Source organism: Leuciscus leuciscus, assembly GCF_965113295.1.
Source record: "Leuciscus leuciscus genome assembly, chromosome: 2".
In the NCBI taxonomy this organism is placed as follows: domain Eukaryota; kingdom Metazoa; phylum Chordata; class Actinopteri; order Cypriniformes; family Leuciscidae; genus Leuciscus; species Leuciscus leuciscus.
Genome location: NC_138726.1, coordinates 13,066,044 through 13,082,275, shown reverse-complemented (window position 1 = coordinate 13,082,275; position 16,232 = coordinate 13,066,044). Strand labels below are relative to the sequence as shown.

Here is a 16,232-nt window from a genome sequence, read left to right as displayed (position 1 = left end):
GCAATGAGCTTTGGTTGATAACAGGCATGAATGCAGTGATCTCGTCACTCTGATTTCTGCACTCTCACAAATGCTTTCATCATAACAGTGCAAACACCTTGTAAATAAGAGATTCATTGTGCAGTGTAGACAGCGTTATTGATTATAACAAGACTCCAGAACTCTACTAAAGTCACTGCTAAACTCATGCTATGTGATTGACAGCTCCAGCGATTATAAAGGGAAAGTTATGTGATCGCTTTCTGTATACAGTATAATTTTATCACAATTTAAATAACAGATTATTTTAATGCTACTAAGAGAAACAATATGAAGTTGACCGTTTAGTCAATGGCTTGATTTACTGACGCATAAACAGCAATAAATGATTTTGAGGAAAAGAACGTCTGACTGTACATGAATCATTATCAGAAATCACGGACCACAGATTAGGCATTAAAATTAACACAATTACTTATATGTTGTGGCATTACTGTCGGATCCATATCTTACAGTAAAAGTCTGTTTACAAAGCCTGCACCGAAATTGCTACTGATTTACCAAAGTATCCACAATGAAATTTACAGAGCAAATAATGTTCAACTGAGAAATTGACATAGCTGAAAATAAATAATCACTTTCCTAGCTTTAGGAACTTTTGGAAGGTAATGTTAATTTTAGTCTCTCCTCATTTCACCAATGCACCAGAGGGCGGGGCCAAACATGCGATGATGTAGAATTAGGCATTGATTTTCTTTTGTAGAGGTGGTCTCTCGTCGCACTATTACATGATAATGTGACAGAATCCGAAACGAGTTGTTTTCTGACCTTGGTTTCAATAAAATCTCTTTTTGGACTAACAATGAAGTTTTACGTTTTTAAAACTTACAGGATGTTTTATAATACAATTACCTCTTACATTTCAAAAGATCAAGGAAAATGTTATTTCTCAATTCATGACCCCTTTAAATTTTATTTATAACTAATACAAATCAGCTTTCACCATGAATCTTTAAATTCAAATGGTCTCCGAATCAAAGTTGGTAAGTTAATACCAGGTGTAAACGGCCATAGTCATGTAAGTGTTCTCTCTTTAAGGACATTTAAGTGGCCTTTTATTTCATTCATATATTATCTGTTTTTGTAGTTTTTAAAAAATATATATACTTTAAAGCTTTGAAGTACACTACAATTGCACATTCAATACAATCAAACACTTCTTTCCACAAGGGTTTAGGAACTCATTTATAAGAACATATATAAAGCCTGAATTTGTCTGTGTTCAGGGAACTATAATAATTCATGAGGTATACGAGGAGGGAGCCGCCTCTAAAGATGGCCGACTGTGGGCAGGTGATCAGATTCTGGAGGTAAAATCATGACCATCAGACACTCTTCTGACTAGACTAGGCTTGATTTCATGTCAACTTAATTTCAGCCATTCTCTTCCTCTCTCTTGTAACCCACTCTCTTTCAACAGGTGAATGGTATAGACCTGCGTGTGGCGACGCACGATGAGGCGATCAATGTTTTGCGCCAGACTCCGCAACACGTTCGTCTGTCAGTCTTCAGAGATGAAGGTCAGTATAAGGAAGAAGAACTGTGGGACGCACTTACCATTGAGCTTCAGAAGAAACCAGGCCGTGGTCTTGGACTCAGCATCATCGGGAGAAGGTACTAGAACACTAGTTGAAGGTATAAACCAGTAAAGTGTGATTTAAAGGGGTCATGAACTGCATTGTTTTATTGTTTCATGATGTTTCATGGGGTGCACTTATAATGTTAGTATGATTTTTACTTCAAAAATGTAGAAATAAAAGGGATTTTCCTAGCCTGATTTTAGCCTCTGATTTGAACGCTCTGTTTGAAGGGGCGTGTCTGCTGAGAGACTTCAGTGTAAAGCCCACTGCTGTGATTGGCTGACATCTTTACATATGAAATAGCTAGCATTACATCTGGAACTCTTTTGAAAACTTTTACTATTACAGCTATCGAGATTAACAAATTGTGAGAAGTTTTTTAAGTATTTAGATATATTCCCATCACATAAAAGGTTGCAGCGATGAGCATTGAGCAGATGACAGTCTGTTGATTGCGTGAATGAAGATCTTATCATTGCAACGCAGTTTCTGCAACCTCACTAATGATTTTACTAATGCAAACATGATGTAAATACAGTAAGAGCTTTGTTGTGCAGTGTGACAGCGTCATTGATTTCATAACGAGTTTTGGCAAGTGTCCAGATAAACTCGCGCTGTGTGATTGACAGCTTGGGCGATTGGAAAGGGATTGTTCTTTGATCGCTTTCTGTATATATTTTAATCACAGTTTAAATAAGATTATTTTCATCCTACTAAGAGAAACGACGTGAAGTTGATCGTTTAGTCACTGGCTTGATTTACTGATGCATAAACAGTATTGAATGATTTTGAGAGAAAGATAATCTGTCTGAACTTGAACAATTACACAGAAATTCACATATCCCACTGGTTCTTCAGAGGCTCGGATGAAGGAACTAAAAAAATACTTTTGTGTTCATTTGTACATCCAAACACTGAGCAACTGCCATGATTCGCTCGTTTGCAAGCCATGATGTCTCTCGGGGAAAAACCAATATCGCTCGCATAGCTCATTTTCTCATGGGCGGGCCAAATTCTCTTTGTGGGCAAAGCAGAGAAAGGGGAGGTAACCTTTCCCCTTATGGCGACATAAGGGGAAGATTCCAGTTTCGCCCGTCTGAGCTTTCATTTTCTCAAAGGCGAAGCAGGATACCCAGGGCTTGGTTTACACCCATCACAATGTCTAGCCACTGGGGGACCATAGGCAGGCTAGGGGAACTCATATTATTGTTAAAAAACCTCATAAAGTGGCATTTTCATGTCATGAGACCTTTAAGTGGCCTTTTATGTATTTAGTAATTATTATTATATTATCTGCAAGTAAAAATATGCTTTTAAAATTTGAAGTACACTACAAGTACATTCACTACAATTAAGCGCACTTTTTTTACAAGGTTCCATAAATGAATATTCAGCTCTGTATTCCCCGTGTGCTAACAGCAAGCGACTGTCTCTGTCTCAGGAACGACACAGGAGTCTTCGTGTCAGACATCGTGAAGGGTGGAGTCGTGGAGACTGACGGACGTCTCATGCAGGGAGATCAGATCCTTGCGGTTAATGAGGAGGACGTTCGTTCAGCCACACAAGAGTATGTGGCCTCGCTGCTCAAGGTGAATGTCAAGGTCATTCTGTCAAATGGGTGGCTGTGCCTTTTCCATTTTGCCAAATTTATTGAAAGATATAAAACTTTCAGTCATATCTGGCATACCACTGGGTGATCTAATGGGCTGTTAAAGGTTTCATCTTTGTTTTTGTATATTCATTTTTATAGTTTTTTGTGTAAACATTATGAACATGATATTTCCAATTAGATTTTATTTTTATATTTTGTTTTCACTTTAATTTTAAAGTTGTATTAATTTTTTTGTCATTTTTAATTTTTTAATGTCTATATAGTTTTTATTCATTTTTATTTATAAGTTTTAATTGTACTTATTTCAGTGCTTTAAATGAAAATGAGAAATGTTGCAATGGCAACTAGCTTTAAAAAATAAGTTTAAGCTTTTTTATGCTATTTCAGTTAATTTTGATTGAAGTATCGAAATGCCTTTTATGGTTTTAGTTTTAGTTAATAACTGCGGTGAAAAGCAGAGGAAGTAATGTGTGATAAGGAGAATATTTAGCAAAGCATTGTGATAAGTCAATAAAATGCAGTCAACATTTACATTTAACTAAGTTGCCATATATTGAATATAATTCTCTTATAAGCTGTGAATCAATAATGACAAGATAGACTCCTGAAAATGTTTAACAATGTCTCCAAAACATTAAATAGCATCTGAAATAGTGAAATCTAACATTCATTAACTAAAAAAAACTACATACTAACATGTTTTATATGTCTATTTTACAAACATATGCTACATTTAATTTACCTCCCCCAGTGATGTCACTTCCTCATGTCGTTTAAAGAGGCAGTTGTGATTGTTCTGGTGTGAATGTGAAAACCAATATACATTTTACCACACACAAATATTAATCAAATAAACTGGTTTGATTTCCCTCAGAATTGTGCTGGTCCAATCAGATTGGATGTGGGTCGTTTTAAGGCGGGACCTTTCCACTCGGAGCGCCGTCTGTCTCGGAGCAGTCAGGTCAGACACAAATCCACACACTGCTAAACTGAAGATCTTAGCCCTTCGCACAATTATTAAACACTCACACTTGTGTTTTTGTTGTGCTGGTGCACAACCTGATATCCAACTTACAGCTATGAAGCCATGATCCCAAAATACATTCTCACATGATTTATTTATTATTATGAAATTAGTTATGAAACTAATTCAATTTCAGCAGTAAAGCAGCTCTACAGAAGACAAATAGTGTAACTTCAGCTTAATTCAGTTAGATTTTGAAGTTTTACTTAATAACAACACTGGTGTGCACCTGACGGGATTGTGCTGCGTTCAAGCCATGTCGTAATTACCGTAAATAAAGCTCCGTACAACACTTTCGAATCGCTCTCGCGGTACTTTGATGTCATACACAGATCGATCTGCACAGCGCTGGTTCAAGTCGAACACACCTTAAGTCTGCAGTGGTCAGGTGGTACAGCGGCCACGTGGTACAAGTCGTAGCTCACGAGTTTACATGTTGTTATTACAAGTTCTACAAGCATATTACAGTTCAGAACCATTACGGTAATTACGACATGGCGTGACAAACACAAAAGGTGACGAGCTAGTCATGTTGTGCACACTTTGCCTAATAGTTTTTTTTAAAGTCTCTGTGTTTTCTGTGCAGATAAGCGAGACAGGCAGTGGTAAAGTCACTCCTGCAGCTGTACAGGGTGATGCAGAGAAAACGCATGAATGTAAGAAAAGTTCATCTGCTAAATGACAAATATTCAGCTTCATTCTTGATTTACAACAGTTCCTTTCTTGCTTTGCAGTGCTGGACAAAGACGTCAGGACGGTTGAATTCACAAAGGTCAGTTACAGTGATTCAGGACTATTCACACAGAGAGCCAATATTTGCCAATAGTCCACCAAGATTTCAAACAATGTTTCTATTGACCGGTGTTGACCAGGGATGAAATCTGTACGTTTTTCATTTGACGTTTTACAAAAAACTCGCTGACCAATAAATTAAGATATTTTGGGTCATGCGCCTGAAAGTGATATTCCAAAAAGGCAGCATCCATTTATGATTTTAATAAATATAGAGTGAATATGTTATTACTGCATACTGCATATTTTGCACTTAGCCTCTGCCGACATTAAAGTTTAAGATAAATTTGTAGCAATAGGCCTTTAGGTCAGTGTTATTTTAGTATCATTGATATAAAATTATAGTTATTATAATTTTATTTTAGTTCTTCAACGTAAAATGATAATGAGAAATGTTGTTTTGGTAACTAGCTGAAATAAAATAATTATGTTATTTAATGTTTAATTTTATTTCAATTAATGGTTTTAGGGCACAATTTACATGACAACGATGTACTAAAAATCGAAGAGTTTTTCCTTTGCTTCACACGGATCTGCAAAAATAACTAAAAACGCTGTATTATGCTGCCAGGCCAGTAGGTGGCGATATCACTTTGTAAAGAAACACTATGCGCCTATAGACTGAACGCATAATACACATGATGCCACCGTTTAAAAAAATGGGTGTTTTTGTCATTTACACGAAAACGATAATGGTATCGTTTTCAAAAACTTGCGCTTTGAAACCTGTTTTCAAAAGCTTGCATTTTCAGGCCCCCAAAACGGCATTGTCACGTAAATGAATGGCCAAAAACAAGTTTTCCGTTATTAGCTGTAAACTGTGTAGTGTAAACGGCCCCTCAGTTTTAAAATTGCAATAGTTCTTTCTTCCCTTTTGTGACGTATATCCGAGTGAAAAGGCTTCTGGAACAAGAACAAATGTAGGGCAGGGCTTGATTTTGTCCGTGGGGAATTGATTAGATGGTTGGAAGGTTGTGGTTTGCTATTGGTGACAGGTTGTCCCACCCTTGTGCTAGTAAACGTCATCAGAGAAGAGATGTCACTGCAAGAAGGAGGGTAATTTATTTTTATTAAAGTGCCCCTTCTATGCTTTTTTAACATTACCTTTCATGCAGTGTGTAATGTCTGTAAATGTCTGCAAAGTTTTAAAGATCAGAGTGCACAACAAATACATTTATTGTCTCCCGAAAGAAGGATTCTGAACTGCCGAAACCATTTGTCAGTAATTCCAGTCTTACTTCCTGCGTAGGTTTGTAATACATTTGCATAATGTTCACCTATGGTCTTCACTGGCTGCCCTCGAACAACATCTACTTTGACCCACCCTCCAACACTGTAGTTGTAGCTGAGACTGGAAGAGTGTGGTTTGTGTTGTCAACATGTCAAGAAGACATGAAAAATCCACTTTGCACGCACTTTTAAAGGATGAGGTTGAAAATGGCCGCCATAATTACTGTTCGTATCACTGTGTATCAAGTTCTAAAGAAGCCTCCTGAGCTGAAATTCAGATATGGTAATGGGCATTTTGTTTCCGACTTGTGCTGTAAGCAGTCAGTCACATTCACAACAGACAGGGCCATCTGACCAATCAGAGCAGAGTATGGTCTCGGAATGGAGGGTTTTAGAGAGACCAGATTCTTGATAGAACGAACACTGAGAAAAGAGGTGATGCTGCAATGTATATTATGAGAAAATGCATGTTAACCTGTTGTAGGAAACCTCCAAAACTAAATTAGGAACCATCAAAACAGCATACATGGGGCACTTTAAAGATTACGAGGGCACATGAATTAAAAAAAAATAATAATGATGTGCATAGATAATTTATAATAAATACAGCTGTATTCCATAACATCAAGAATTATCCATTTTGATTTCATGGTGACTTTAAATAACTTTTGAGGGTTTAGTTTGCTTTCTCTGTGTGATGGTGTGTGTGTGTGTGTGTCCCAGGGCCCGTCAGACTCTCTGGGTATCAGTATAGCTGGAGGAGTGGGCAGTCCTCTGGGGGACGTGCCCATATTCATCGCCATGATGAACCCCAGTGGCCTCGCAGCACAGACACAGAAACTCTTGGTACGTGTGAGTTGAATATGTTAGAAGATTATTAGAAACATTTTTTTGTTTTATTCTTGTCCACCAATAAAAGGTCTGATGCACTGAAGCGGGTGTGTGTATTTGTGAACCCCAGTCTCTCATGTTTATTACCTGTGTGTGTTAGATTGGAGACAGGATTGTGTCTATCTGTGGAAACTTAACAGAGGGAATGACTCACAATAAAGCCGTTTCACTGCTAAAGAACACGACAGGCATCATACAACTACAGGTACACAACGACACATCACACACCAGTAGTGCTCGACCCATAATATCCCTTGTGAAAAAGAAGTACACTTAAGCATACTTTAAAAAAAAAGTATAATTATTAAACAAATATTATACTTTAAAAGAATATACTTAAGTGCAAACTAAATTTAATGTTTTCTGACCCTTACCCTTGGTACAATAAACTTAATTGTGTGTTAAGAAAGTCATGAAAGTACTCACTTTAAGTACACTTAAGTGGCCTTTTATTTAATTAATATTATATACTTATATTCTGTAAATGCAGGACTGTACTCTGCAACTATAGTTTTTTTTTTAAATATTCTTTTTAAGATTTAAAGTATACTTGAAGTGCACATTCTATACAATTAAGTGCACTTCTTTTTCACAAAGGATGCTATTAAATGACAGATTTCCAATGTGATGGCAAACCCATATTGTGTGTTCAGCAAACTCTCTGCTTTCCTGGACAATAATCATGGAAATAAACCAACCATTGGAAATGTTCAAAGGAGTAAAACATGTCAACTAGCCTTGGTCTTCACTTTGTTTCATGATATTTACCCAAAGAAGGAAAACATTGTAACATTAAAAAGAATAAAGGTAGTCTGGTAAGTATGTGTACATTGGGAATTGCATTTTCTCACATAAGTGTGTATTTGTAGGTAGTTGCTGGTGATACAACAGTAACTGGACCCTCACCAGAGCAGACAGCAGGACTCACAGCCAGCAGCATTTTCCACGATGACCTGGGGTTCGTACACACACACACACACACACACACACACACACACACACACACGTTAGGTTTCGGTATCTTTGTGGGGACTCTTCATAGACATAATGATTTTTAAACTTAAAAAGCTGTATTTTCTATCCCCTAAACTTACCCATTACAGAAAACTTTCTGCATTTTTACATTTTCAAATAAGCATCATTTTGTATGTTTATTAATCCGTTTCCCTCTGATAAGGGTTTTGGATATTGGTATCTTTGTGGGGACATTTTGTCCACATAATGTAGGGTTTACAAGGATACATGCACACAAAATCTCTTCCAGGATGTTAAATGTAATACTCACCATGTGCCAAATGCCACTAAAAATTGGCTTTGGAAAGTAAATAAATAAATGGTTCAAATTAAGTTGTAAGAATGCTAATCTGACCATTGATGATGACAAAATCATGATATGTACTAAACATTTCTGTGAAAATGTCGCTGCAGGTTTATGAGAGATGGAAAAGGTGCTGTGAAAATGTATTTTTGTAAATGTTTCAGATTTTCAACCAAATAGATATAGTTATGTTAGATACAGGTTCCTGTAGTTTTGAGTGTTTCACTTCTCCAGAAGAAATCTAGCCCAAATAAATGAAAGACACCTAAACTTCTGTGTTCATTTTAACACCAGACTCTATCTAATGCTACTACAGCCAAATCTGACCACATGTCAGAATTCATGGGCAAATCAACTATTTTACAGCATTGTATATGAGCATGACAAAAATATTTGCTTAATAACATATTAATAAAAGTGTTATCCTTAACTAAAAATATTTTTGCTAATTGAAATAAAAAATGTTAAGTCGGTTACATAAAAACGTAGGTTGATCTAACTTGAATCAGAAAAGTATGACTGATTACCTCTTAACTAACTGCTAGTTGGTCAAACTAGTTCTTAAGCCACATTCTTAACATAGTGGCTATGTTTATACAACTTGGACCCTGATCTCTTCAAATTATGACCATAAACTTTAGTTTCAAATCTATTATCCATGTAACTTTGCTCTTATCTATGTTTGGTCCAGTCCACCGCAGTGTAAGAGCATTAGTTTGGAGCGAGGGCCTGATGGACTGGGCTTCAGTATTGTGGGTGGATTTGGCAGCCCACATGGTGACCTTCCCATCTACGTCAAAACCGTCTTCAGCAAGGTAACTTTAGTAGATAAAGAACAGATGCCACAATACAGATGCATTGTAGATGCATTATCTAATGTGTGTGTCTCAGGGAGCCGCGTCAGAGGACGGGCGTCTGAAGCGCGGAGATCAGATCGTCGCGGTTAACGGTCAGAGTTTGGAGGGCGTCACTCACGAAGAGGCCGTCGGTATTCTGAAGAAAACCAAAGGAACTGTCACACTCACTGTGCTGTCATAAACACACATACACACAGCTCGTCTAATAAGTTTGTATTAGGTCCTTTAGTTGTTTTAAACACTGGAATACACACTTGAGTATGAATTGTGCCCGCTCATAGCATTGTTTACTGCTAGTTTGTGGAGAAACCAGCAGACTCCCACAATCTGCCATACTATGCTTGGACTTTACATTGCATTTGTGCTTTAAAATGCAGAAAGTGCTCACAACTGCATGGCCAGATATTATATGGCTGGTTATAATATACTTCTTCGTTTGACAGTTCCTGCTGCTGTGATTGCTAGAAAATGCACACTTCTCTTTCCTGTTGTGTTAGAAAACTGGGTACAAATGGACCCCCATTGGTTTCCATGCAATTTGCCAAAAATTTACACTATGAAAAACACTAAAGATGCATGTAAAAAACAACAACTCTATTGTAGCTTGTCAAAGACTAGAAAAATTTGAAATGTGAGAGAAATGTATTAATTACCATCCATTTCTTTTCTATTATTTCTATTGTGTTAAGGGTAATTTGACCCAATTTTTTTCATTCAAAATTAGCAGCAGACAAAATTTTAAAAAAGAAAAGAAATTGTAATGACTACTTTCAGTGGCTATTGCACACTGAGGTGTCTTACATTATTTGTACTACTTAGTGTAGTATTTATCTGCCTTGTGTCTTGTATGGGGGTACGTTTACACGACAACAATGTACTAAAAACAGAAAAGTCTTTCCTTTTCGTTTTTGAATAGTTCCATGTACAGACGACAACGTCAAAGCGATTCCCGTTCACACAGATCCACAAAAATGACTAAAACTGCTGTATTATGCATGCCAGGCCAGTTGGCGATGTAGTTACTTTGTAAAGAAGCACTACGCACCTTTAGACTGAATGCATGTGGTCATTGTTTTCAAAAACTTGCACTTTGAAATTGGTTTTCAAATGTTTGTTTTCAGGCCCACAAAACGGTATTGTCATGTAATTGAACAGCCAAAACACATAAAAAGTTTTCCGGTTTTAATTGAAAATGGTGTCGTGTAAACGGCCCCACAACCTTCCAAATGTAACAAAACAATTTCAACGTTTTTTACGGTAAAACTTTTCATCGGATGATTCAGAAGACGAGTCGTTAATTTTGAGTGAACTTTGAGTCTTAAATTTCAAAAGTTCTCATGTATTTCATTTTAGCTACAATAAAGGTTTTCTGACTCTGTCGTTTTGTTGATTTTTGGCAAATTGCATGGAAACCAATGAAGATCAATTTGACCCAACACAAAAAGTTGTAACAAAATTTGTACAGCATTTCCAAAACACATCTGTGTATCGAAACTTTGCACGCACATTCATCTCATTCCCTAAATCAGAAATATTCACATTTCAAGAAGAAATGAGTAGTTTAACCAGTGTTTCAAGCAGTTGAAAATACAATAGGACACACAACAGAAGGGGTAAATGGTCTGCTTACTTTCAACATCAGTTGTGCCAGGAAAATAAGCCTCTAACAATTGTGAATAATGTGCAATTAATCAATAATTAGCCTAATTTACATGGAAAGGAGGCACGTTTATACTGAATAGAATGATGACATCTATAGACTATCAGTGGCGAAGCGGTTTACTAAATCTGTCCAAGAATAAAGTCTTTCAGTGTGAGTATAAAAAAATAAAAAAAAGTATGGTAGAAATGTAAGTAATGACAGCAATAAGATGACAGTCCTGAATATGTGGCAATACTTACACATGCACACACTTACAGGAGTTTTGACTAAATTTATCCTGATCATAAATTTAAACAGTTGAGTAACAATCTTTGTTTCTTAAAAAAAAAAAAAAAAAAACTTAGACAAAACCGACAGCAGGTACAAGCAGTATGTGGTGATATTAATGAAGATTTATTTGGGGGGGGGAAACATCAGTGCATTCAGTGACATTTCTGGAGTTTTGCCTTCACCTGAGATTTTTGCTGTAGAACAAACTACTGTTATATATTATATTTTGGTATATTGTCATTTTGTTCTGAATCTGATACAGTATAATGGCTTTCACTACAAATACATGAATAAAAGTGACCTTCAGCACACAAAAAGTTTATTGTCTCTATTTATCAGATTTAAAAAAAAATCACTACACAACTTTTTAAAAACACAGCATGAAAATGGAAGCATGTAAAAAAAAACATCAAGTATATCTGTTCTTAAGACTTTTTTCTTCATGAAGTCTTAATTCCACAAAGGTACAAATTACACAATCCCAGAATACTCTAGTCAAAGACTTACATTCATTTGTTGGCTGTTCAAACGTGCTTTGATTGTGTTTGTCGAGATTAAGGGGATGACATTACGATTGTTTGATTCTACCTTGAACAGCAAGTTGCTTTGAACACTGTTAACGAATCATGTGTTCTTGGAGGAATTAAAATGTGAAATCATGTAACAAGGTTATTTAATAAAAAGTACTAAAGATCAACTAACTGTACCAAAATAATGACCTGCATTTTCAACAAATTAAAACATGTTTGTAACATTTCAATCTGTACAGATACGCTGGTTCTATAAAAACACACACCTCTCACATTCACATGGCACTTAGAACATTCCAGCATTACATACAGAAAGTTTCACATCTTGTTTTCTGTCACATAGCTTCATATTCTGTATGCATGAGAGTGAATTTACTACATATCAAGATCTGGTTACGTCTGTCTAAGGCAGTGTTGCTGAGTTCACATAAAAGAGGATGAGATCTGCTCTTTTAGGTCCAGGTTATTAGAACATGAACTTAATTAATATAAGAGTTTACTGGCCAGTTTCACTCATAGAAAAGTGTACATGGATATTGTCTTACATTTTACTAGAAGTATAAAACTTAGGATGTGGTCGAACTAGGGTTTTAAAAAATGTTTGATGCCAAGGAACCCCAAATAATGGTATGTTTGTAACCCTTTACAGTAAGGTTTCATTTGTTAACATTAACTACATTAAATAACACAAACTAACAATGAACAGCACTTCTTCTGCATTTATTTGTATATTAGTTCAATTAAATTTCAACATTTAAGAATACATTTGTATGAACAGAAATTAAATCCGTTAGCATTAGTTAATGCACTGTGAACTAACATACACATTTTTAAGTAACATTCACAAAGGTTAATAAATGCTGTAAAAAATATATTGGTATTGTTAGTTAATGCATTGACAAATGAGACCTTATTTTAAAGTGTTACCAATAATTTTGTAAGGACAAATGAAATAATTGGCTTTTCTAGTCACTACACTAATGCCAAAGAAGTGAAAATAATATCTATATAAATTACAATAATTTGTTGTGAATATTTACTTTTTCTACCCACTATTAGTTAGTTCTGTCAATAGAATAAAAAATAAAAAAATTTCTCCGAGCAGACCATCAAATTAGATAAATATTAGTCTTTCAGTTTTACATTTTTTCTCTGAAAAGTTATGTGGGTCTCTAAATGCAGACTGAAAGCTTCTAACCAGAGAAAAGCAAACAGAATTATCTAAAATGTTGTCAGTTTTATACTCATGTTTCGCCTGCAGGACAAAAAAAAAAAAAAAAAGTTTTGAAAATGTTTTCATTAAATACCTGTATGCATGTTTGAACAGATTACGGGGTTGAAGTTACATGCATTAGAGTACAATCACGAATGCACAGTGGAGCATACGTTTGAGACTACTGGTGAAATAGAAAATTCAACTGTGTGTGTATCCACATCTCTCCCTATGGAGGATCCCTTTCCCACTCTACAGACAAAGCGTTGTCGGGAAAATTCATTTCGCGTACCTACCCCGAAGTGATAAAATAAAATTCTGTATCAATCCCTGTTACCTTAAATTATACGTTTATCTCTGTAAAGCTGCTTTGAAACATATAAATGAATATATGCTATATAAATGAAGATGACTTGACTTGAGTGTGTATATCCCTTCAAGTCTAGTAATCCCTGAATGTACTTCCCTTAAACCACATAAAAAAATTATAATAATAAAAAAAAAATCTTTGTTGTATAATTCACTGGGTGAGATAACACTTTCCACTAACAACAATTGATTCTGAGAGAAGAACGTCCCATATTCCTTTAACATTAGTAACAATAATACCAGTAACTAGGGCTGGGCAATAGCTAAACATGAACAATATTTAGTGGTCAGTGTAGTTGTGTCAGTTTGTGAGTTTATTTAAAAATATATAAATATATAAATAAATAAATATATATATATATATATATATATATATATATATATATATATATATATATATATATATATATATATATTTATATATATATATATATATATATATATATATATATATATATATATATATATATATTAAAAAAAATTATATATATAATTTTTTTTATATATATATATATATAGTAGCATCTCACAAGAGGCCAGAGTTCAGTTAACTTGTTTATTAACCAGAAGCACAACGTTCAGGCATTCAAACACAGCGGCCGTGTCTCGCCCAGAACAGAAAAGAGGCAGAACTTCCTCAACTCAAACGCTATATCCCCCGGGAGTCCGCCCCCTCTCCCCGGGCTGCCAACCAACAGCGCGCCCAGGGTTACACATATATATATAATATATAATATATAATATATATATATATATATATATAAACAAACAATACGTCAGGCAATATACCCCTATTTACAGGTGTGTTTTGCTATAAAAAATAAATAAATATTTGAATTAATCCGCTGAATCCGACCTTTCAATTGATTAAAATAAAACTGACATTCTGTACTGATTCGCAGAAACCAACAAAATAATTGTTAAAATACAATGAATATTTAATATATCAACCAGCCCTAGCAATTACTGGCACAGATTAAATACTATTGTTAGCATGTTGATTTTCTTAATGGAGGCATAATAGAAAAATAATATTTTAGGCTGTCCCTTTAAAGGGATAGTTCACTTTGAAATTAAATTTTGGTATGTTTTAGCTTACCTCAAGGGCATCCAAGATGTAGGTGTCTTTTTTTCCACAGTAGTTTCAATTTTGATATTTTCTTGTCTGTCAGTCATATAATGCAGGTCTATGGTCACTGTCTCAAAGAGCATGCACAGAGTCCAAATTAAAACAATTCCCCGTCGTCCAAATTAAACAATTTCCCATCGTAAGTACACATTGATGGCCTAAGACACGAAACGAGCGGTTTGTGTGAGAAAACGAACAGTATTTATATCGTTTTTACCTCTTGAACACAGCTGCGTCCAAGTGATCTGAGAGCGCGGGCGGGTATAGATATATACACTAGATGTCGCCTTGGCTACGGTTTCGTTCCAATGAACTGCCGTAGCCAAGGCGACATCTAGTGTATATATCTATACCCGCCCGCGCTCTCAGATCACTTGGACGTGGCTGTGTTCAAGAGGTAAAAACGATATAAATACTGTTCGTTTTCTCACACAAACCGCTCGTTTCGTGTCTAACTTGTTTAATTTGGACGACGGGGAATTGTTTTAATTTGGACTCTGTGCATGCTCTTTGAGACAGTGACCATAGACCTGCATTATATGACTGACAGACAAGAACGGTTTGACCTAAAAATATCAAAAATTGAAACTACTGTGGAAAAAAAGACACCTACATCTTGGATGCCCTTGAGGTAAGCTAAAACATACCAAAATTTAATTTCAAAGTGAACTATCCCTTTAAACTGACTGTTCAGTTTGTTCCCTTTAGTACAGCATCCCAAATCTGCAAGTATTTATTTTTTAAGCTGCCAAAAAAAAACACTTTTCAGTTTTGCTTCTATTTTGAATTTGTCCACTGTTTGAAGAGTATAATCCAGATGGCCTGAGATCGGATCGGCTTGGGACTGAGTGTGTGGGGTTGTCCCGTCAGACCAGGAGGCGCAGAGGAAACGAAAAAGCTGCTCCCAACGACAAACCCAGAGCCAAAAAAAACGTCATTAACGCGCCGGCCGTCTCCGCATCTTTAGGCTCCACAAGCCTCAGAGAGAAAGAAGGAAAAAACGTCAGCACGTGAGATCTCAAGGTGTACAAACAACTATGAATAGCTGCGTTTACATGGACCGTTTAATAGCACAGTCGGAATAAAAAATTTAAAAAGTCACATGTAACCACATCAGAATGATTTGGTCAAATCCGATTTAAATTTAATTTGGATTGTAGTGGTTTAAACTTTTTCTAATCCATTCGAACGGACATGTAAACACTTGATCGGATTGAAAACTGAAAAGCTCTGCGTATGTGCAATGATGTAGAAATGGCAAATTGACATATGATGCACGCACGGAACAACCAGTTTTTGTTGTTGAATATAGTGTCATAAATGACGGTCTTGTCAATAATCTAAAATTCTCCTTCCACTCATCGCCTGTGATGTCCTGCAGGACAATGTTGTCCCACCAGTGCTTGCTTCGGACTCTCCTCTGCAGATGCCTTGTTTTGGGTGCTGGAAGGGGAATTTTTACTAGTGACGTGACATACGACACTGAAGCTTCAAACGACTGTATCGAGTGCGCAGCACAAATCGCCATGAAGCTCCGTGCCGGAGCGCGTATTGTTTTCAGAGAAACGTGATCAATGAAAAACAAAGCCTCACTTCTTTTTTTTTTTTTTCAGTCATGTGATTGCTTCACTTTGCGTTTCAGAATGTTTAAACACAGACCACTTCTCTAAAAGGGTTTATGGAAGTTCAAGTCCATTTACAAACTTTTTTTATAT

General features: G+C 35.9%; 2 protein-coding genes across 11 annotated transcripts in view; one reads left to right on the top strand and one right to left on the bottom strand.

Annotated features, from left to right (window-relative positions):
* mpdz (multiple PDZ domain crumbs cell polarity complex component) overlaps positions 1-13,581 on the top strand; it is a 104,209-nt gene extending 90,628 nt beyond the window's left edge. For all 8 annotated transcript variants that reach the window (XM_082151228.1, XM_082151226.1, XM_082151223.1 and 5 more), the window contains 11 exons: positions 1,266-1,349; positions 1,460-1,653; positions 3,061-3,208; positions 4,106-4,192; positions 4,842-4,911; positions 4,990-5,027; positions 7,001-7,123; positions 7,269-7,373; positions 8,038-8,126; positions 9,178-9,301; positions 9,378-13,581. In XM_082151228.1, the coding sequence (XP_082007354.1) occupies positions 1,266-1,349; positions 1,460-1,653; positions 3,061-3,208; positions 4,106-4,192; positions 4,842-4,911; positions 4,990-5,027; positions 7,001-7,123; positions 7,269-7,373; positions 8,038-8,126; positions 9,178-9,301; positions 9,378-9,524 (1,209 nt within the window). In that variant the 3' untranslated portion in view covers positions 9,525-13,581. The remainder of the gene's footprint in view (positions 1-1,265; positions 1,350-1,459; positions 1,654-3,060; positions 3,209-4,105; positions 4,193-4,841; positions 4,912-4,989; positions 5,028-7,000; positions 7,124-7,268; positions 7,374-8,037; positions 8,127-9,177; positions 9,302-9,377) is intronic.
* A 636-nt stretch (positions 13,582-14,217) lies between these two features.
* LOC309485682 (equilibrative nucleoside transporter 2) overlaps positions 14,218-16,232 on the bottom strand; it is a 40,663-nt gene continuing 38,648 nt past the window's right edge. For all 3 annotated transcript variants that reach the window (XM_082152614.1, XM_082152615.1, XM_082152616.1), the window contains one exon: positions 14,218-15,495. In XM_082152614.1, the coding sequence (XP_082008740.1) occupies positions 15,384-15,495 (112 nt within the window). In that variant the 3' untranslated portion in view covers positions 14,218-15,383. The remainder of the gene's footprint in view (positions 15,496-16,232) is intronic.